This window comes from Cavia porcellus, unplaced genomic scaffold (genome assembly GCF_034190915.1).
Source record: "Cavia porcellus strain 051 isolate PalLab524CR breed Dunkin Hartley unplaced genomic scaffold, mCavPor4.1 scaffold_1, whole genome shotgun sequence".
In the NCBI taxonomy this organism is placed as follows: domain Eukaryota; kingdom Metazoa; phylum Chordata; class Mammalia; order Rodentia; family Caviidae; genus Cavia; species Cavia porcellus.
In genome coordinates this window covers 35,182,342-35,204,106 of record NW_026947484.1, presented here as the reverse complement: position 1 = coordinate 35,204,106, position 21,765 = coordinate 35,182,342, and the positions used below count along the sequence as shown (strand labels likewise).

Here is a 21,765-nt window from a genome sequence, read left to right as displayed (position 1 = left end):
TTATCTCAATTGATTGTTCACAGTCAGTACAGATTGAACTCCTCGTTCTACTCTTTCCCCCCTTCTCACTACTGCACTTGACTAGTCTTAAAAAAAAAAAAAATTTAGTCTCAGGGTACATCCATTTGCTAAAAATGAATCAAATTTACCCTTTATCCAGCCTGGGAAATTTCACACTTTGGCCAGACTCTGTCTCAGACAAACACAAAGGAACCAGAGACATAGGTCAGTATAAAGGCCCTTTATTTAATCTCCAGGATGGGGGGAGGAAAAAAAGTAAAATCTGAAAATTTCCGAAAGACAACATAGCAGGAAGCTTTGTAACACTGGTCTTGACAATAATTTGTATATCACACTCTTAACCACTGACAACAACAAAAGCAGAGACAAATGAGTGTCAGGCTAAAAGGCTGCACAGCAAAAGGAAAACAAAAGTCTGGAACAAAAAGAAAATGTATAAAAGGCTATCTGCCAGTCACGTATCCAATTAGTAATATCTAATAGTATAAAACTCCTACAACTCAATAGCAAAAAAACATTTGACTGAAAAATAGGCAAATGACTGAACAGATCTTTTTCCAAAGAAGGCATCCAAATAAAGGACCAGCAGGATGCCCTCCATTCCTACTCAGGAAAATGCAAATCAAAACTACAGATGACCACTGTCAAAAACAAAATGACAAGTGAGGAGTAGAGAAATCAGAACCCTTATGGGCACTGTTAGTGATGAGGGTTATCCCTGACAGTGACTTGTTAAGGTCTGTACAATACAGAAGAGTACTGTGCTGAAAGTGAAAATGTTTGACTAATGTCACTGTTGGCTGAACATTTGGAGACATCTCTGCAATCCCACCCACCAGAGAGGCTGAAGCAAAAGGATCACAAATTCAGGGAGGCCAGCCTGGGTGACTTAGGGAGACCCTGTCTCCACATGTAAAAGGCTGACACAGCTCAGAGATACTGTGCTCAATCTCTAATACCCCAAGGATAAACAAACAAACAAAACTAGGTTTTTAAATTCTAAGGGTATTTTTATTTTGTTCAAGATCCAAATAAAAGTTTAGTATCCAAAACATTTTCAACAAAATTTTTGTGTACAATGTAAACAAACAGCACCAGGGACCACTATAAAATTCCATCATACAGTTTCTGTGCAGGCTGTTTCACTAGTAAATGGGAGTCAATTTATTTTAAGTGCTTGTGCCTGCTGAAAACTATTCAAACTGTTCGTCAAATACCAGGTGGTATCTTCCCACTGATATTTCAGATATCCCAATAAATTCGATCCATATTCTGACCATCAACTTGAACTGCACAGCTTAAGAGAAGTGTCACTTGCATTGTGTGAAGCAAATGGTACAGTGTATGGAAATGCACTGCACGTCGCAGACTTGGGCTGCCTTCAACAGAAACACCATCTGGCTCTGCGGTCAGCGGTGTCAGGATGGCTCATCAGCTAGATCACGCTGGTCAAAATACCTAGTTAAAAAATCCATAAAGTTTGCATGAATATGCTAATTACAGTATAGTAACCACACAGAGGCACAAACAACCCACGTGACCTGATGGAAACTAATAAGCCACAATGTGATGGGAGGGTATGAAGCTATAGAAAAAGGAAAAATGAGCTGAGCGTGGTGGTATGTGCCTGTAATTCCAGCACTCGGGAGGCTGAGGCAAGAGGTTGGCCAGCCTGGACTGCACAGTAAGACTCTATGTTAGAGGAAAAAAACCTGTGTGATAAGGTCTTGTGCTATCCCATTCTGCCCCACCCAGCATGTGACTGGTCCCTTTGTCCAGTGTACTCCTACTCCATGTACCACCTGCCTGTTAGTTGTCGTATTTAGTGCTTGTGTTTTCTCAGACATGGCTGAAAAATGCCAGGGTATGATGCTGGCAGTTTGAGAATGCCAAAAGTAAGCTGTATGTTGGCTGCCTTCAAGTGAAAAGGTACAATCTCTCAACTCTGTTACGAAAGGGAAAAACGTCATGTGTTGAGGTTGCCAGGATCCACAGTATGCATGAGTTTTCTATCCATGAAATTAAGGAAAAACAATCTACTAGTTTTGCTATGGCAACTCAAACTACAAAAATAACAGTCACGCTGGAGAAAGCAGTAAACTACAGGTACTCTGCATGGGTCTTGGAATGTATTCCTTTAAGATAAGGAGGAACTTATTATATAACATTAAAGAGAAAATCAGCTGAGTATGGTAATGCACACCTGAATCTCAGCATTCTGGGAGGCTGAGGTCTGAGGATCACAAGGGCAGCCTGGGAAACTCAGCCCTGTGAGCTTGTTTCAAAATTAACAAAATCTGACCCTAGATTCATTCTCCAGTATTATACATACAAACAAGCAAAGCCAAATGGCATTGTTACAACTGAAATATTGATCTGAACTCAGGATTTTTTTTTTTCTTTCTAAAAAGTACATCCCTGGGTTGGGCATGCAGCTTAGTGGCAGAGTGCTTGGCTGGCATTGGCACACCTTGGGTTCAATCCCTAGTACCACAAATAAGTAGGGCATACATTTTAGTTCTATTAATTCAAAAGGCCTAAAAACAATGACCAAGTTAACAACTAGTTTCTTTTCTTTTTTCTTTTTTTTTTTTTTTTTGGATACAGGTCTCACTATGTGTTTCAGGCTGGCTGTGAACTCACTGTGTAGCCTAGCTGGCCTTGAACTCCTGGCAGTCCTCCTGCCTCAGCTTCCTGAGTGCTGAGCTAAAAGGTGTGCACCACTATACCTTACAACAACTAGGTTTCTTTAGTTTTCAAATCATGGTCTTTAAGAGCCTTTCTCTACTTTAAAAAAAAAAAAAAGGAACCAGCATTCCCATATAAAGGACTGATTTCAAAGCCAGGGATGGTGGTACACACCTGTAATACCAGCACTGGGGAGGCTGGGATAGGAGGATTCAGTGAGTTTGAGCCAAGCCTGGGCTGCACAGTTAGTTCAAGGTCAGCCATATACAGTATATAGCACGACTTTAAAGAAAAAAAAAAAAAAAGGAAACAAATCTGTTTCCAGAGAGGAAAAGACTTGAGGGGAGAGAAGGGGATTGGGCAAAAAAAAAAAAAAAAAAAAATCATCAAGATATATCATTTTCCTACACTGAATGTGATCATTTTGCATACCTAAAATGTACCAATAAATTAATAATAATAAAAGACTGCTAAGGATTGGTTAAATGGAGACAGAAGGTCTTGGGAAGGGGTCGGTGGTAGGGTGTTTGCCTAGCACCTTGGTTGAGCCGTAACACCACACACACACACACACACACACACACACACACACACACACACACAGACAGAGGAATTGACTTCAAGTGCTCCAACAGGTCAAAGATGGAACAATTTCATCATTTATAAAAAACAAAAAAACCCTATAATGGACATAGCTCTGATTTGTTAAAATTCCTCAATTCAAAATGATAAACCAAACTACAACCTTACTGATCACCTTTAGAAATTGTTATGCCAACTCTCAGTCATCTAAAAATTAGTAAGTAATGTTTTTTGGTATAAACTGTACCTGAGTGTAAAGAAACAATTAGAAGGTTTTTAAAAATACCAAATAATTCTGGCTAATCAGTGAATAAGAAATGATGAAAAGCCCAGCATTTAAAAATCTTTAATGAAGTAAGTTTAAAGCATGAATCAGTAGCTGCCATAGTCAGCAGATAATCAGAAGGGAACAGTGATCCCCACTGCTGCTCCCAGCATTCTGTGAATGGCTGCACACCTGGGCCTGCAGCACCTGAGCACACCAGTAAGGTCCCATCAACATCCACACTTGGTGCCATGGGTCTTTCCAGACCTGCCTCCTGCTGCACAGCACGCGTGGGGTTAGAGGAACACGGTAACGCTGCCCTGAGTCAGTCACCCATGACGGGAAGAGCTGCCATCACCCAACCCACTTATTTCCATACCTAAGTAACCAAAAACTAGGGGGTTGGTAGAGAGACAGATGAGATATTATCACACTAATGCAATAAATGGGTCCTGGTTTAGAAACTTAAATGTAAAAATATATTTTAGGAACAACTAGATAGATATGAAATGTATTGGACAGCAGATAATACTGAGGAATTATTAAATTCATTAGGGTGGCTATCAGTATTACTGTCATGTTTTTGAAAAGCACTGATTGGTTAGACACATACCCGAAACAGGAGAATTTGTGTAAAGCACACTTAAGGAGATGAGGAGAAATAAAACACCATTCCTGCTGAAGCTGAAGCTAGGCATTAGGTGAGCCTGGGGATTAGTTTTATGTTTGTATGTGAAAATCTCCATAAGAAGTTTTAAAAAGATAATTATCATTGGTTAAATAATTAAGGTTAAAAACATTTTTTCCCCCAAATCCATTTTATTTCAAGGCTAAGAAGAAAAAAAAAAACTACAACAAAATTTCAAAACATGTCAATCGGAAGCAACAAGGGTACATATATTACAAACTATCTTTCTCAAATCATTCACCCAGTGGAAGCACAAGGCAGGTAGCAAATATGATCCTAGCTGAATGGGACTCTAGTCAAGAGATTATTGTTACGCATTAGTAGTTACTGCTTTTTGTTGTTGTTGTTGGTTTTCTTCTTTGTTTTTATTTATTTATTTATTTATTTTTAAGGATTGAACCCAGAGCTTCACCTTATAAAATTTGGGGTTTTTTTGAGACAGGGTCTCACTATGCAGCTCAGGCTAACCTTGAACTCATGGTAATCCTCTTGCCTCCAGCTCTCAAGTGCTCAGATTAAAGGCATGCACCATTACACCCTACTAATAATTTTTTGAAACAAGATTTTAGTAATTTGCTAAATTGTCCAGGTGAGGCTCAAACTTGCAATCCCCCTGCATCAGTCTCCCGGTGTGCTGGGATCACAGGCATAATCTCATGCCACGCCCAATTTGTTTCTTCAAATGTTTTATTATTAATGCTTTGGCAGCACGTAGAAAAAGGTGCTCAATAAATACCTATTATATGAATGAACAAAAACTTCATTATGCTGGTCTTGTTATCTGAAATAAAGAATGCTATGCTTGATTTATTCTTAAGTGTGATAAGAATTAGGAAACTGGGTCGGGGATTTAACTCAGTGGCATAAGCGCCTGCCTGGCAAGTGTGAGGTCATGAGTTCAATCCCTGGTACCAAAAAAAAAAAAAAAAGAATTAGGAAACTGAAGCCGGGTGTGGTGGTGCACATCTATAGCCCTCACATTCTAGCAAGCTGAAACAAGAGGATCACAAATTCCAGCCCAGTCCCAGCAACTTAACAACTTAGTGAGACCCTGCCTCAAAACAATTTTTAAAAGGTGTCCTCTTTGCACTATATCTAAGTGCAAAGGTCCTGGGTTCAATTCCCCAAACCATTAAAAAAAATTAAGAGATTGATGTATTTGAGTCATTATTATCAGAGTAAGCTTCAATTATAAACGAATCAGTCAAAAGAGCTTTAAATGTGCCACAGGGATGAATTTCCTAAAAGAAGCATTTTAATTCACAAACTTATATGAGCAAGTTAAATTAAGAGTTCTTTATGCTACCAAAAGAAACAAAATTAACAAGAACATAGACTGAAAACAGTATCTGATCTTGGAAACAACCTAAATGCTCATCCACTGAGGAATGGATAAAAAAGATGTATTTTTTTTTTAATAATGGAGTACTACTCAGCCAAAAGATAAACTAGAGACTTTTATAGGTAATGGATACAAGTTGAGACCATACTCATAAATGAAATAAGACACAAACGTGTAAACATCATGTCTCACTAGTAAGAGAAGCTGAAACAACATATATGTGTATATGTATATAAAAATAGTTAAAGATAGTTAAACTACTGATTTCTCTGAATCTACTGAAGAGAAAGATTTGTCTGGTGTTGTTTGGACAACTGAATGCACATGTCTCGTGCTCTGGATGAATGATTGGGGATGACAATGTGCAATGTATGTACCACTGTCGCCCTGATTCATGTGTTTTGAAATTTTCTTTTTTTTTCCTCTTTGAAATAAAATGGATTTGAAAACGAAACAACAGTATCTGATACTTCTGTTGAAGCCAAGTGTAGTGGTGCATCCACTAATCCCTGCACTTGGGAGGTTGAGGCAAAATTGCCATGAGTAAGAGATCAGCCTGGGCTACATAGTGACCTCAAGGCCAGCCTGCACTGAACAGTGAGACCTTGTTTCAAAAAAGAAAAAGGAAAAGAAAAGAGAAAACAAAAAACAAAAACCAAGTCAGATGAGGTGGCACATACCTGTAATCCCAGCACCTGGGAGGTGGAGGCAGGAGGATCATTGTGAGTCTGAGGCCAGCCTGGGCTACAACAAAGTGAGTTCTCGTCTAGCCTGCCCTACCCAGTGAGCCCCTGTCTGGAGAAGCCAGGCTGCATGTCGGATGTGTCTGGTGAAGTGGAGCCGCTGAAGTTTGGATGCTATTCCTATGATTTACCAGATGTGACACTATGAATGTGATGAAATCCCTCTCTCTTGCTTCCTCATTTGTATGAATAATGTGCCTCTACATTATGAGGAATGAGCAAATGAGTTCCTAGCATGAGAAGCTAGGAAAAATGCTTGGCACAAACCCAGGAAATGTGGATTAGGAGAAGCAGCAGAATTACTGCAGACCAAGAAACCAGCTGTAGAGTCTGTGTATTCTGCAGGAGTGTCTTGTTTCAAAGACAGAAGAATGGACTGAGGACTTTTTTTTGGTACAGGGATCGAACTCACAACTGTGTGCTTGCAAGGCAGGCGCTTATGCTGCCGAGCTAAATCCCCAGCCCCTAGACTGAGGACTCTTTACCTTCCTGATATTTAAATATACAGCTTCAAAAGGTACTGGCATTGTAATAAGAACACAGATCAATGGAACAAAAATATGTCCAGAAGAGACCTAACACAAGTAGGTATGTGGGTCACCAGAATTTAGAATATAGAGTTAAAATTTTTCAAAGAAATTCTAGGTGGAACAGTGATACAAAAAATTAAACCAAATATACACTAAAAATATACCTGAATTGAAAAAGAATAAGGGATCCAGGTAATTAATAAAAATGCAATAAAACTGTTTTACTCCACAGATAAATAAGAAGCTAGCATTTACTTAACTATACCTGCTAACCAAGCAGATTAATAAATTCAAAGCAGGAACCCTTTCATCATCTTTGGTGTCCTAAAGAAAAGAAAAGAAAACAAAACAAAACTTTAAACAAGTTTTTTTTTCCTGTATTATTTTTTGATAAGTTACAAAACAGACACAAAACATGAAAATAGGAAATGTTAGAGTTAATGATTTCTTTCTTTCTTTTTTTTGGTCTTGTTCTTTTTTATCGGTACCAGGGATCGAACTCGTGACTGCCTGCTTGCAAGGCAGGTGCTTATGCTGCTGAGCTAAATCCCCAGCCCCTTAGTTAATGATTTCTTAAGAAATATGTTTGTGTTTGGTAGTGCTGAGGATTGAACCCAGGCCACTGAGCTACACTGCAGCCCTGCTTTAATTTCTCTTTCTAACTTTGAGACAGATTTTCACTAAATTGTCCAGGCTGGCCTTGAATTTGTAATCCTCCTGCCTCAGCCTTCAAGTAGCTAGGATTACAGGTATTACCACCATGCCTGGCTTTTAAGATCATTCTTCTTTCTTTCTTTTTTTGGTACTGGGGATTGAACTTAAGACCTCGTGCTTGCTAAGTAGGTGCTTTGCTGCTGAGCTAAATCCCCAGGGTGAGATCATCTCTCAAAGAAAGATCCTCGTTCAGAGAGATTAAAGATTAAAGCTGTCTAGCAGTGGCTCTAACTGTCCTGGGGCTTGATTAGAATTGGGGTGGTGGTGGTGGTGGTATTTTAATGTGGGCCTGGCATGGCCCCTCTTCCACATGCACCACTTACTGCACTTGCATGTGCCTGGCCTACATCTTCATTTTATTTGAACTATTACTATTTTGTACTTTCCCACTCTGTAGCCTAACCCAAGCCCGACTCATGACATCCTTCCACATTTTTCTATTTCATTGGAATTGCCTTCTATTACTCAGAAACAGTGCTTTCAATGTGCAATAGAAACGTACAACTCACCACTGACAGCCTCACTTCAGAGCATCTTCTTGCAAGCTGCCGGATCAGGGAGTGAGCTTCGGGGAGTAAAGGTTTCTCAAGACAAGCCAATAAAGCATAAAACCATCTTCCCTAAAAAGAATTTTAAAAAGTAGTTAGGAGACAAGCCTCCTGGGCTCTGGGATCACAGGAGTATACCACCATATCCACTTCTCCTAGATTTTATGAGTATTTATACAGGATATTAGACACTTCAAAATATTCTCAGATTCCCAAAGAGTTCATTTCAGCAATTCTTGGGAGTTTTTTGAAACAAGGTCTTGCTATATTGTCCATGTTGACCCCGAACTGATATCCCCCTGGTTCAGCTTCCCTAGTGCTGGGATTACAGGTGTGAACCAACCTACCTGCTTTTATTTCAGAGATTCTTACCATAACTGGAGTCTCAATTTATAAGCAAGAAACTAAATTAAGATATATAAAAATCCTTACAAGAATGAAGATACTTCCCCCCTTAACAGATACATGAGTCATTTTATAATTCTATAATTTGTACCCAGGTCCATATGAAAAAATATTGTAAACAAAATAGTTTTGACACTTCTATAAACAGAAGCTCAATTCACTGTCATTCTTTTTTAAATGGGTTTTTTCAATTATAAAATAATATTCACTCAGTGTAGGAAAAAATACGAAAAATACCAAAAACAAACCTGCAGTCACACTGTTACTGTCTCATGTGGATGAGTGTGGTGGTACGTGCCTATAAGCCCAGTACTCATCAGGATGGGGCAGGAGGGTCACTGTGAGTTCGACAGCAGCCTAGGCTAAAAAATGTGTTCAAGGCCTGCCTGAACTACAGAGCAAGACCCTGCACCAAAGAAAGAAAAAGTCTTAGTGTTCAGAGAGCAGGGTTTTAGAAGGTGACTGGATCATGAGGGTACTCACTTGACCATCTCGTCCACTGATGAGAGCACAACCTGATGGCGTTAGGGGAGCTCATGGAAATAGGACGGGGGTCTGGCTGAAAGGAGTGGGCCATGGGGCATGACACTGGGGCTGAATCTGGTCCCTTCATCTCTGCTTCAAGGCTGACATGCGGTAAGCAGCTCTTCTCCATTGCACCCTTTTGCAAGGTGCTCTGCCTCACCTCAGGTCCACAGCACTAGAACCAGCCAACCACAGACTGAAGCCTCCAACACTGTCAGCCAAAGTGAATCTTTCCTCCTTTTTTCTTGTACTACGGATCGAATGTACAACCTTGTGCTTGCCAGGCAGGTACTGTAATGCTGAGCTATGTCCTTGGCCTGATCCTTCCTCTTTTAAGTTGTTTTTCTCAGGTATCTGCTCATAGTGATATAACACTAACACTTTATTATCCAGAAAAATTCTATTAATTGTTTTAAATGTTTTTCTCCTATATAAAGTTTCATCATTATAATACCATCTTGTAGCCACCTTTATTGATGATATAATAATAAACATCTCCCATGTTGTTCCTCAGGATTATTAAGGAGCTGTTATTAAATAGATGTAATATTTCCTTGTTAACCCCATGCAACAAGGAAAATTTTACTATATATTACAAGAAATATGACAGTATTTACATTCTAAAAGTTTCTGAGACACAATCACTGGGCTGTACTAAGACAGTTACACAAAATTAGTTCCACTGGCAATATATAACTTAGTTTTTTTGTTTTGCTGGGTTGTTTTGTTTTTGGTTTTTGTTTTGTGGCAAAGTGCATCTGAGAAAGTAAAAGTGAAGAGTGGGAGAGAAACTGGCTCTATAGAGCAAGCTTAGGCTGAATAAAGAGAATGAGAGGGTAGGAACAAAGATAAAAATACAGCGGGGTGCTGGGTGTGGTGGTGCATGCCCGTAATCCCAACACTTGGGAGGCTGAGGCAGGAGGATCCTGGTGGGTTTGAGATCAGCCTGGGTTACAAAGTGAACTCAAGGCCAGCCTGAGCTGTGTCGTAAGACCTTGTCTCAAAAAGAACAAAAAATAGAAAATAAAAAAAGTACAATCAACCCATTGTCTAACTTGCTCTTTAAAGAAAAAAAAAGTACAAGTGGGCTACCATGGAAAGCTAGTAGCTTAACTTTAGTTTAATTCTGAGCAACCTATCACTTGGGAGAAACCTAAAGAATATCAGAGTAAAGCTGAAACAGCAACTTGACAACATACTAAGTTAGTTCCTCAGACAACCCTGAATTGGTAGTAAGAGTTTTCCTTAAACAGATCCACATCCTGGTTTCTTTTGCAAATAGAATTTTCCATATTAAAAGATCACCCGTTAAAATATGATTCAAGTTTGTATGTAAACAAGTGTTAGGCAAAATTTTGCTAGTACTGGAAAAATCCTTATTGGGTGACAAATGTGACACGGCCATCTTCCCCACACAACCACAAATGCAGCCATCGTCCCCAAAATCATAAAACAAATTTAGTTTGTAAACTGAGGCTCCGCTGTATTTACTAAGCAAAGTTACCATTCAAGCATTCAAAGGGCTTCTACACTTAAAAGTTGCTTAAACCGCTACTGACAGTCTAAAATTTTACACTGAAGAATTCTTTGCTTAAACTCAATAGCACACTGTGATAATACTGAAAAGCCCAAACTTAAATAACCAAAACCCACACTATGAGGTTGAAACAAGAATATTCTAATTATAAATATAATAATTAGTCACATCTTGTAAGCAGTATACATACAACTGTTTGTGCATTATGAAGATAAAAAAATGCAACACTACCAATTCTGGAGTAAAGTCTCTTTCTCCAAACCAATTACTCAAATATTCCAAGACACTAGTTACTGTTGCCTGAAAAAAAAAAGATGGGGTGGAGAAGAGTTATATTAGTAATAAAATACTGACAAGTTCAATGTGAGTTTCATGAAGTCTAGTTAAAAAAGCATTCTGATGTTTAAAATGGCCAAATTCTTAGACTTCCAAGAAAAAGTAAGGCAAAATTTCAAGTATCCAAAAACAAACAAACAAACAAACAAACAAACAAACCAAAAAAAAACGTCAAGGATTTAGCTTGACGTTTGCCTGCCTGGTAAGTGTGGGGCTGAGTCCAATCCCTAGGACCTTAAAAAACCAAAACAAAACAAAACCTCTATTATCAACTAAGGCTTTGGTTTTGATCCTAGATTTAGTTAATAACTACTAATTTAGTTTGTAACTATTGAAAAAACTTCACATGCTCTTAAACTGAATCTCTGTAGGGCTGCAGCTAAAGCTCAGTGGCACAGTGCCTGCCTGGCAAGCACAAGGACCCTAAGTTTGATTCCTGGTACCCAAAAAAATTGAATCTCTGTATAAATATCTTCAGTTTATTTCCCAATTCAATTAAATGAAAGTAGAAATCTAAAGAAAAAACTAGAAAAGGACTGGTTTTAAAATTACACAGGGCATGGTGGCACACACACATCGCTGTAATACCACTACTTGGGAGGCTGAGGCGGGAGGTTTGCTCCAGCTGGTCTACAAAATGAGTTCAAGGCCAACCTGAACTCACAGTGAGACCTTGTCTCCAAAGAATAAAAACCCCACCAACCAACCAACCAAACGAAAAATCTCCCTACCCCAAAAACATTACACAGGGTTGTAGTTTGCTGGTAAAAGCACTTGCCTAGCCTGCAAGGCACTGAAGAAAACAAAATTAAACCAACAGAAAACCCCAAAATTTTCCAGACAAAACTAGCAATACTTTGAAAGCATTCTTTAGCTTATTCAACTACACTTAGGTTCTTACAAAAAAAAAAAAAAAGAATTTAATGTGACTGTGACAGGATCTTTTTTTTTTTTTTTTTTGAGACAGGGTCTTACTATGTAGCTCAGGTTGGTCTCAAACTCACAGCAATCCTCCAGCCTCAACCTCCCGTGTTGGGATTACAGGCATGTATGCCACCACACCTGGCTCAGTGACAGTATTTTAACCCAAATGATAAAGTAAGTGAAACTATCATCCTGTATATGACTTCCAACATAGTGTATGACCTTCAAAAAAAAAAAAAATTCTTCCCATGGCACTTAACACTATCTACATAAAAGCAGAATCAGCTTTTTTGCTTCGTAAGTAGGTAACAGAATCTCTACTCGTAAAAACCCTACGAACCAAATTCTGTATTTCTTCCCTTTTGGTCCTGGAAATCGCTTTTATTCTAGTTTTTCTTCTTCTCTGGTCAGTGAATCTATGGCCTTGGCACTGAGATATATCCTGAGCACACGTTTTTAGTTTTTATTTTAGACAGGATCTCACTAAGTCACCCAGAATGGGTTTGAACTTGTGATCTTCCTGCGCCAGCCTCCCAGACTGCTGGAATTATCACACTCAGCAAATTTCAATCTTAATGTCATGTGTGGGACATCTGCGAACTAGAAGTGGCACTCTGACCTCAATATTCAATTTGAACTGGCTCTAGGAATAAATACTTTGGCACCATATTAAGAGCATGAGTTCAGCAGCTGAATCCGCCTGCTATTAAATCTCAGTGCTTTCCCCGACTTTCTAAAAAACTACCTGAAAGTCACTTAAACTTAGATTTTGGGTCCTGGTTTACAGAAAATGGTTATTATCCATGTGTAGTGGCACACAGCTCCAGTCCTAGCACTCAGGGAGGACGAGGCAGGAGGGTTGAAATTCTGAGCCCAACCTGAGCAACTCAGTGACTTGGTGAGACCCTGTCTCAAAGTAAAGAATTATAGATAATGCTGGCGATCAAGCTCAGCATGAAGGCCTTCAGTTCAATTCCTAGTAGTGTTAAAACAAACAAACAAACAAACAAGCAGAAAAGAGTTTAGAACAGCCAGGTACATAGAACTAGGAGGATTGCAAGTTCCAGGCCAGCATGGACAATGAGACAAAACCCCCATCACAAAAAACAAAAATCTGTAAAACTTCTGAAGCAATTAGTACACAGTCTTATACACTGTAATATGCAAGTAAATGTATTCTAATACTTCACACATTACAAACAAAATCATGCAGACATCCTTAATATTTGATAGATTTTACCTGATTCATTCGGCTGACAATACTAAGCAAGGGAGGAAATCCAATCTGAAAGAAAAAGTAACAGTGACATTCACTAAATGATATTTTAAGACGGGCTTTTTTCCAAACTATACATTTCCTTGTTAAACTGCAATTTAGAAATAAAAACAGATAAAAGGAAATTTCTTTATTGCCCACTATAATGAGACTTCCTGGAATTATTATGTTGACAAGGCTCAACAAAATATATCTTGAAATTTGGATATATAAATTTAAAAATAAAGTATGATTTTAGTAATTAAAATATTTATGAAATAAAAACGGCTTAAAAGTTAACATCAGGGGCCAGGGATTTAACTCAGTGGCACAAGTGCCTGCCTGGCAAGTGCAAGGTCAGAGTTCAACCCTATACCAGAAAAAAAAAAAAATTAACATCAAGTATTTTCAATAAATTATGATATATGGATACTATTAATATGTTGATACACCATTTAAAACAGCTATTGTTTTCAGGAATTAAGAGTACCTGAATTTGAATATATTTATTTATTTATGTTTTTTTTATTTTTTTGTTTTTTGGTACTGGGGATCAGACTCATGACCTTGCACATGACAGGCAAGCGCTTATGCTGCTGAGCTAAATCCCCAGCCCTACAATGTTGGTTTTTTTTTTAAAACTCATGACCTCGCGCTTGCCAGACAGGTGCTTTTGCTGCTGAGCTAAATCCCTGGCACCCTAGAATGTTTTAAAGAACTTTTTTTTTGACAGAGGGTCTCACTATGTAGTTCAGGCTGGCCTCAACTGGCAGCAATCCTCTTGCCTCAGCCTCCTGAGTGCTGGGATTACAGGTATGTACCACCACGTCTAGAAGCATACACTAAATTCTTATGTCCTTATTTGGTCTTTTAAACACGGTATACTTTACTTGTTTATATTCTGTGGTAACAAGCTAAATAGGTATTTTTCATTAGAACATTTTGAAATGTGGCTTGCATTAAGTATTTATCTAAAGGAACAGGCTGCAAGTCAAGCACAGTACCACATTCCTATAACCCCAGCATTCCAGGAGGCTGAGGCAGGACTATGCAAGTTTGAGCCATGCCTGGCAGTTTAGCGACTTAGAAAAACCCTAATCCCAAATTAACAGAATAAAAAAGAGATCGGGATGTCACTTAGAGGGTGGCCTTGGATTCAATCCCCAGTACCTAAAGAAACAGACTAACAAACAAACAAAAATATATATATGGTGCAAAATAATGCCAAAATGAGCTTCTCTGGAGACTTGAAATTTATACTCCCACACCTGTGTAAGAGTGCCTGTCTCCCAGCTCAGCACACCAAACTTTGCCAGACATGACCTGACAAGCTGTAAGTTACCGCTTTGCTGTGAGTGAGGCTGAACATATTCTTAGAATACAGTGTGTTCTTTCTTTCCATGAGATATCTTTATCCTTTGCCTAATTTTCTTTTTTTTTTCTTGGTGGGGGTAATGTTCTTGGACTTCAGTGAACTTGAAGATCCTTACATTTTGGGGGTAAATTAATTTTTCTCCAATAAAAGGGAAAAACACAATATGGTATCACATAGTAAACAATACATATCTGTTGAACAGAATGGCATAATACATGAAGAACACTGGGGAAGCTAAGGCAGTGTGGCAGAAGACACCCCTTCCCCCATATTTGTCAATTTTTAGTTGCCCAGGAAATAGCTTTGGTTATAGTTTCTGTTACTTTTGTTTCTTAGAAAGGGCTGGTCACCATGAAGCATTTTTTTTGGCTTTTTGAGACAGGGTCCCTCTATGCAGTTCAGCTTCACTCTGTAGCTCAGGCTGGTCTCGAACCCACAACAATCCACCTGCCTCAGCCTCCCGAGCTCTGGGATTACAGGTGTGAACCACCACACCCGGCCACTGTGAAGCATATTATAAGAAACAATCCCAATTGACAAGCCATTCTGCCTATGTACTTCCTGCTTGCTTATCCCGTCTAAATCCCTGATCACTAGAGATCAGAGCCTGACAGTTTGAGGAACAACTGATTCCTAGTCAGTGCCCGTGCAATGTTTAAATAAATCTGCCTCCAAATCCTGAGTTTTGTTTTGGTTTGCTGCTGCAGCAGGAAGATCACTGAAAGGTCAAGGCCAGCCTGGGGCATAAAATGAGTTCAAGGCCACCCTGAACTGTACAGTGATAGCCTGTCTCAAAAAGACAAAAAATAAAAACAAGAAGTATAATAGTAATATAGGTATATGCACTGGTATAGGTATTTCTACAGAAAGATCAGCAAACTTTGGGGCAAGTGAATAATGTACAAGGAGTAGGCCACGAAATTCAGGATTGCTTTTTTTAATTTTTTTGAGACAGGGTCTTGCCACACAGTGAGATCCTGTCTCAAAAAGAAAACAAAATGAAACACCCCAACAAAATAAACAAAAAAACAAATTCTATCAATATGTAAAACTACTACACAGCTCAACCATTAAAGAAATGGAGGCAACCTAAAATAAGTCATAGTAAATTGCTTTAGAAACTGGGCTGACACTTTGTAAGTTAAGCAACCAATAAAAGAAGTCAGGGTTAGCAAATACTTTTTTTAAAGAGCCAAACAATAAATATTTTAGACTTCGAAGTGAGTTATATTTTGTTTCTTCTTATACACTCTTTAAAAATGTAAAAACCATTCTTAGCCCATGAAGTGTTCAAAATCAGACAATATCGTGAATTTCTGGCTCACACAGTTTGCATATAATAAGTGAAGTACCAAAATTACAACAGTCTTTGTTCTGTTTATCCATGTATCACCTACTTGGACATAATCAATCCCAGGACTTTCATTTACAGTTGGCCCAACAACGTCAGCGCATAATCTTTCTCCTAGACAAAATTTTTTCCAGCCTTCTTCATCTTCAGATTTTGGCTGAAAAGGAAAAAAGTGTACTTTTATATATGTTTTTATTTTTATACTGAACAGTAAAAAACAAAATATAAAACTCACCAAGGATACCCCACATTGCTACTACCTCCACACAGTGCCCACTCTGGACAAAGTGGGGTGTTCTGGAAATTTGTATGTTGAAGCCCTAACCTCCAGAGCAACTTAGGCTGTGACTGTATTTGGTGATTAAATTTAAAAAAGACCACGAAAGAGGCTCTGATCTAACCTGACTGGCATTGTTATTGGGGAAAATCTGGATACACAGAAAGTACATTTTTTCCCTTGTGAAGACAAATAATTTTCATTAGATTCTCAGAAACATGTTCTCCCCAAAAGGTTAAAAACAATTGTATAGAACAGTGTGTCTTACCTCTTTACCAACTCCTATTTTCACTTGGAGAGCTCATATAGCTCCTGAAAAAGCTTAACATTATGTCTAAATTGATAAAATGTAGGAAATACTACTTTGTAGGAGCACAACAGGCTTCACTGTTATGTCACCATTACTGTAAAGCAGAAGTGACGCTCCATATATATGCAGTTTACTACAGGGTCCCACTATCACAACAGGAAATTACAATTCAGCCTTTATTCGGGCTTTTTAAACATTGCAAATGTATTTCCTTTTTTTTGTTTGTTTGTTTTTTTCCTGTTTTTTCCCTTTGTATCGGTACCGGGGATCGAACTCACGGCTGCCTGCTTCCAAGGCAGATGCTTATGCCGCTGAGCTAAACTTCCAGCCCGCAAATGTATCTCCTAAAAAATAAAGAATCCGGGGCATTCAAAGAGATTGAATCAAGTGGAAGCTTTTCAAGACAGAAATGTGAGTTGCGTCAGATATTTTGAAGCAGTAATCTTCTCAGTTTGAGGCTGAGCAGAGTTGCTGGGCAGATGCCCTGCAGAAGTCCTATTGTGTAAGGCTGCAGTGAGATGCTTAGCCCAGGCAAGGGTTTGCAGTCTTTGTGATGTAAATATCAGGCAATCATGCTTAACACAACCTACCCTTTATTACTTTCCAGTTTTATTTACTTTTTTGGTTAGTGATGACACAAGTGACTCTATTTTGATTTTGACAACACACACATTTCCAAAATATGACACATATCCAAAGTATCCCAATCCAATGGATTAAAAGTCATGAAAATAACAACTTGTATGACTGGTTATATACTTTTGAGCTACTCATATAATGGAACTGTTACTATGACATAATGGTAATATGGAAAGCAAACAAAAATAAAATGAACTAGAAAAGTGAATCTTTAAAGACTGCAAGTTAACACAGACTATTTCAATCAGGTTATGTTGCACAACTGAAATCGAGAAGTTTACATACCAGAGTCACATTGCTATCCAACTGCTGTGATTTCCAGTGACTTCTATGTTTATTCACATTCTAAAGGAAGAAAAGTTAGTGACCTTTAGATGAGTTAAAAAAGCTGCACAAAACTCTAATCATACTAAAACTTGGGCAATATGTTACAAACAGCAATATGTCTCATGGTTACAACGTTAATAGTGTAATTATCCATAAATATTGTTGCTTTAGAATTATAACAGAAACTGATGTGAAGGGGACTTGATTAAATGTGACATTTACCTGCCGAACAGCTGAAAACTGTGCCACTTGTTGCTGTTGCCATTGAAGTGTTGGGGAATAACCTTCAGGGGCAGGCTGGCATCCTGAAAGCTAGAAATCAGTTCACAAATGTTAGGATCAATGTTCAGTGTTACAGCTGGAATCTCGCCTCTGCAAAGAAAAACCAAGGTGAAGAGTAACTAGCAAGAGTGAAAAATTAAGGCTATTCAAGAAAAAAGGTATTTTTGTAGGTACAGAAAGTAGGCATTTCACTTTACTATTTATGTCTCAATTAAAAGTGGTAGGAAAAGATAATCATTTCAATAAGAGGATTCTCCGATGTCTTATAGCTGGAATTTTTAAGAAATCTAAATGACATAACCCTGAAGATATAATCTAATTTGACCTTTCTATAATTAAAAAACAGAAACAAAGAGAGGTAAGCCCTACATAAAGAATTCTGGTGTGGGTAACACATGCTCAAATAATTCATTTTTTTAAAAAACCAGTACCAGGGATCGAACTCACGACTGCGCACTTACAAGGCAGGCGCTTATGCCACTGAGTTAAATCCTCAGCCCCTTGCTCAAATAATTTAGAGGTCTATCTCTGTCTTCTAAAATAGCACATTGGTGGTGGTGGGGGAAGGGAATTGAAATGCGTTATGTAGATTTACCAATCTCCTATATAATGTGCATAAATAATTTAGACACATGATTTGGAAAGGTCCACCTCTGTTTTCTAAAACAGCACATTGAGCATGTCAGGATGGCCAAGTGGTCTAAGGCGCCAGACTCAAACTTAAAATAGTACATTGGTGTGAAGAGGGGAAGGGAACTGAAATGTGTTATGTAAATGTACCTAACCCCTACCATGAAGGTAATCATTATCATTATGTACTACTAAAGTTAAAAAAAAAAAGCATAATTCATAATTGATCAGCTGCGTATGGTGGCATACACCTGCAATCCAGCGCTCTTTGGGAAGCTGAGTTAGCAGGATCACTTCGAGTTCAGGCCAGCCTGGGCTACAAAGTGAGTTCGAGGCCAGCCTAGACTGCATAGTGAAGCACTTTCAAAGTGACAAAAAACCAGAAACAAACAATTGATCATGTACAGACTTATAATAAAGCTTCAAACATTAGGGGCATATATACATAATATGTAAAATATCATGTTCTTGAAAGTAGAAAGGAGAAGGCTGGAGACCTAGCTCTGCGGTTATAAGTGCCTGCCTGGCAAGTACAATGTCGTGAGTTTGATCCCTGATACCAAAAAATAAAAAATAACAAGAAAGTAGAAATGAGACCTTTAGAGAAGAGGATGGGAATTGAGAGAGGGGAGAAAAGTGGAGCAAAGGTCATAGGGAAGGGAATGATAAAGAATGCAATGTAAATGCGTGTGTGGTGGCTTCCCGAAGGAGACTCAGATTAAACAGGCCAAACTGAACAGTAATCAATTAATATTTATTAATAATTGAGCTCAATGGCCAGCAGCAGCGTCCACTAACAATGGGTACGACCCAACCAACTGGCCCCTAAGTGAAGCTTGTATTGCTATTGAAGGCTTTATGGTAAAATTTCACAAAAAACAGGTGGCTATTTTTTTTTTCAGTTTGTCCCTCTGGAACATGTTTACCTCAGTTTCCAGGGCAGTTTTCAGACAGATATTTCCTGTTATTTACTCATAGACCTAGTTTCAGAACAACCTAGTTTTGGCAAGAAGCCCCTAACCACAAAGTTTAGTCACAGTTCAACATGGTGGCGATTATGCTAAGCAGACCAGTTTTATAGTGCTATGAAACTTAACCCACAACACACGCAAATAGGCAAAAGAAAACCCAATAATCTCTATATAACTGATATGAACTAATTTTTTAAAAGGTGCAATTTTTAAAGTTCATCAATTAAAAATATCTGGGCTGTGCGCGGTGACACACGCCTATAATCCCAGAATTTGGAAGGCTGAAACAGGAGGACTTCCTTGAGATTGAGGCCAGCCTGGGCTATACAGTGAGTTGAAGACCAGTTTGAGTTACAGAGCAAGTCCCTATCTCAAAACACACACACAGACATGCAAAAAAAAAGTCTGAAAAGAAAGTTTATAAAACATTATAACATCTGAAACTTTCCTGATTATAAATATCAGATAATGGAACTGCTTAGATATACAAACAAAATTATTAGCAACTTTTTATTTTAAGTGTCACTTTCTTTCTTTTTTTTCTGTTTTTTTCGGTGCCAGGGATCGAACTCATGACTACCTGCTTGCAAGGCAGGTGCTTATGCCGCTGAGAAAAATCCCCAGCCCCAAGTGTCACTTTCTTAGGACCTTAAATACAACCTCCTCAGAGGGATCTTCTGTGACAACTCTACTCAAAATATTTTTAAAAAATTTTTTTTATTTATATTTTTGCCCATGTAGAAGACAAACTCTATGGAGCAAAACACCTTTTCCACTTTTACCCTCTGTGGTATTCTTAGCGCTTGGTACAATCCGGTCATTTAAGAAAAGTATACTGGATAAATAAATTAATAAAAATGTCCCCAATGTGCAAGTAGATAGAAAGGTATAACACATTTAGGTTTCCAGGGAAAATTCAGAATGTGCAAACTACATTAAGATTAAACACCTGTCCAATAATAATTGTCAAAAGACACCAATGCCCCCCTCCCCAGTAGCATAAGTAGCAAATTAAAAAGCTCCTTTAGGACTACATTATATGCCTAAAAAGAGATGGACAAATCTCTACAATTATTAGGGCTACTGAAAGACTCCGAAGGCACTAAATGTCAACTATCTTTCTGAAACAAAAAATACAAGCGAATGTACAAAAGTATGTTGATCTAACTTTGTAGGGAGCAACCAAATCTTACCCACACTGTAACTTAACACTGTTGGGAACTACAGGAAGATGCTGCTGGGTACTTTGTCTTTAATTTGAGTGCATGTGGGTGAGAAATCCCCAGATGATTAATAAAACTCACAGAAACATTCACACTTTGCTTCCTTTTCAATTTCTTTGGGTCAATTTGAGCTACCACAACATCTGGACACCGAGCTGCTTCGATCCTACAAATAATAAATGCAAGAAATTTAATTACAGTTGTGCTTTTACGCATGTATCGATGCAAGCGATTCATTTCAGTTCATTTTGAAATCAGAAAAATAATTCAGGTTTCAAATTGAGGTGCTGATCATTGCATGCCTGAATTGATTTCAGGAAAGCAGCTAAGAGCACACATCTTGATAGGTTTTGATGTGTGCAATCAAGTTCTAAAGAAACACGCTTTCGTGAGGCTGTCATCCTTCGATCCGCAGCAGATCGGATCTTGCGATAGGCTGGGACGGAAACGGAGGCGGGGTTTATCTCGCATAGCGCTTTCAGCCCGGCACTAAGCGCACAGTCCAGAGGCCGAGAGGACGAAAAGCCCACCCACTCGAGGCCAAATCACTCACTGGACCCGCCTCAGGTATTCCTGAGGCGTCCTGGGAGGTACTGAGGGATCGAAACTTTCCGTCAAGTCGCAGGGCTCCACCGGCAACAGCCGGGGCATCAACTCTTCCAAAGCTGACTCCTCCGGTACCCACGCCATAGTCCCAGATCCCGCCAGTCCCAAAGGACGCATGCGCAGATCGTAGGTCACAGCGCAGGCGCAAAGTAAGCGCCTTTGGCGCGTAGTTGAGTACAAGTCCTGGCTAAAGGGTCATAAGTGCGCATGAGCAAACGTGGTGCTTGCACCAATACTAAGGCTCCGGTGGTGTAACAACAGACTGCGAGTTCAATTCCTACCTGAAGTGATTCTTGTGCCCTTTCTTCTCTAAGAGTTTAGAACTATCTTTTGACTGCGGGTTAACTTAAGCAGCCCTAATAATTTTTTAAAAGTAATGAACAATATAAGGATCACTTATGGAGCACTACATTTACACGTTACATTTAATTCTTACAGTGACTTAAAAGTAGCATTTCCCCGTGATTGATGTGTTTTGAAATTTTTTTTTTCTCCTTGAAGTAAAATGGATTTTTTTTGCGGGGGTGGGGGGAGTGGCATTTTCTGGTTTGGAGGGAAAGAAATTGACAGAATGGTTGGGCACTAAAACTGTGTCACTGCCAAAGAGAAAGGCAAGCCCAACCTAGGTTTAGCTCATGACAATTGGCTAAAAAAAAAAAATTAATTTTCTG

General features: G+C 38.8%; 1 protein-coding gene across 1 annotated transcript; it reads right to left on the bottom strand.

The window, feature by feature from the left end:
• Positions 1-1,010: 1,010 nt before the first annotated feature.
• Positions 1,011-21,219, bottom strand: Gemin2 (gem nuclear organelle associated protein 2). Its single transcript, XM_063246810.1, has 10 exons — positions 21,042-21,219; positions 20,570-20,654; positions 17,605-17,694; positions 17,341-17,400; positions 15,876-15,986; positions 13,089-13,133; positions 10,820-10,888; positions 8,083-8,193; positions 7,125-7,183; positions 1,011-1,479 (listed from the first exon to the last, which is right to left on the bottom strand). Exons 1-10 carry the CDS (start codon positions 21,209-21,211, stop codon positions 1,440-1,442), a joined length of 840 nt encoding a protein of 279 aa, XP_063102880.1. The 5' UTR covers positions 21,212-21,219; the 3' UTR covers positions 1,011-1,439.
• Between the last annotated feature and the right edge of the window lie 546 nt (positions 21,220-21,765).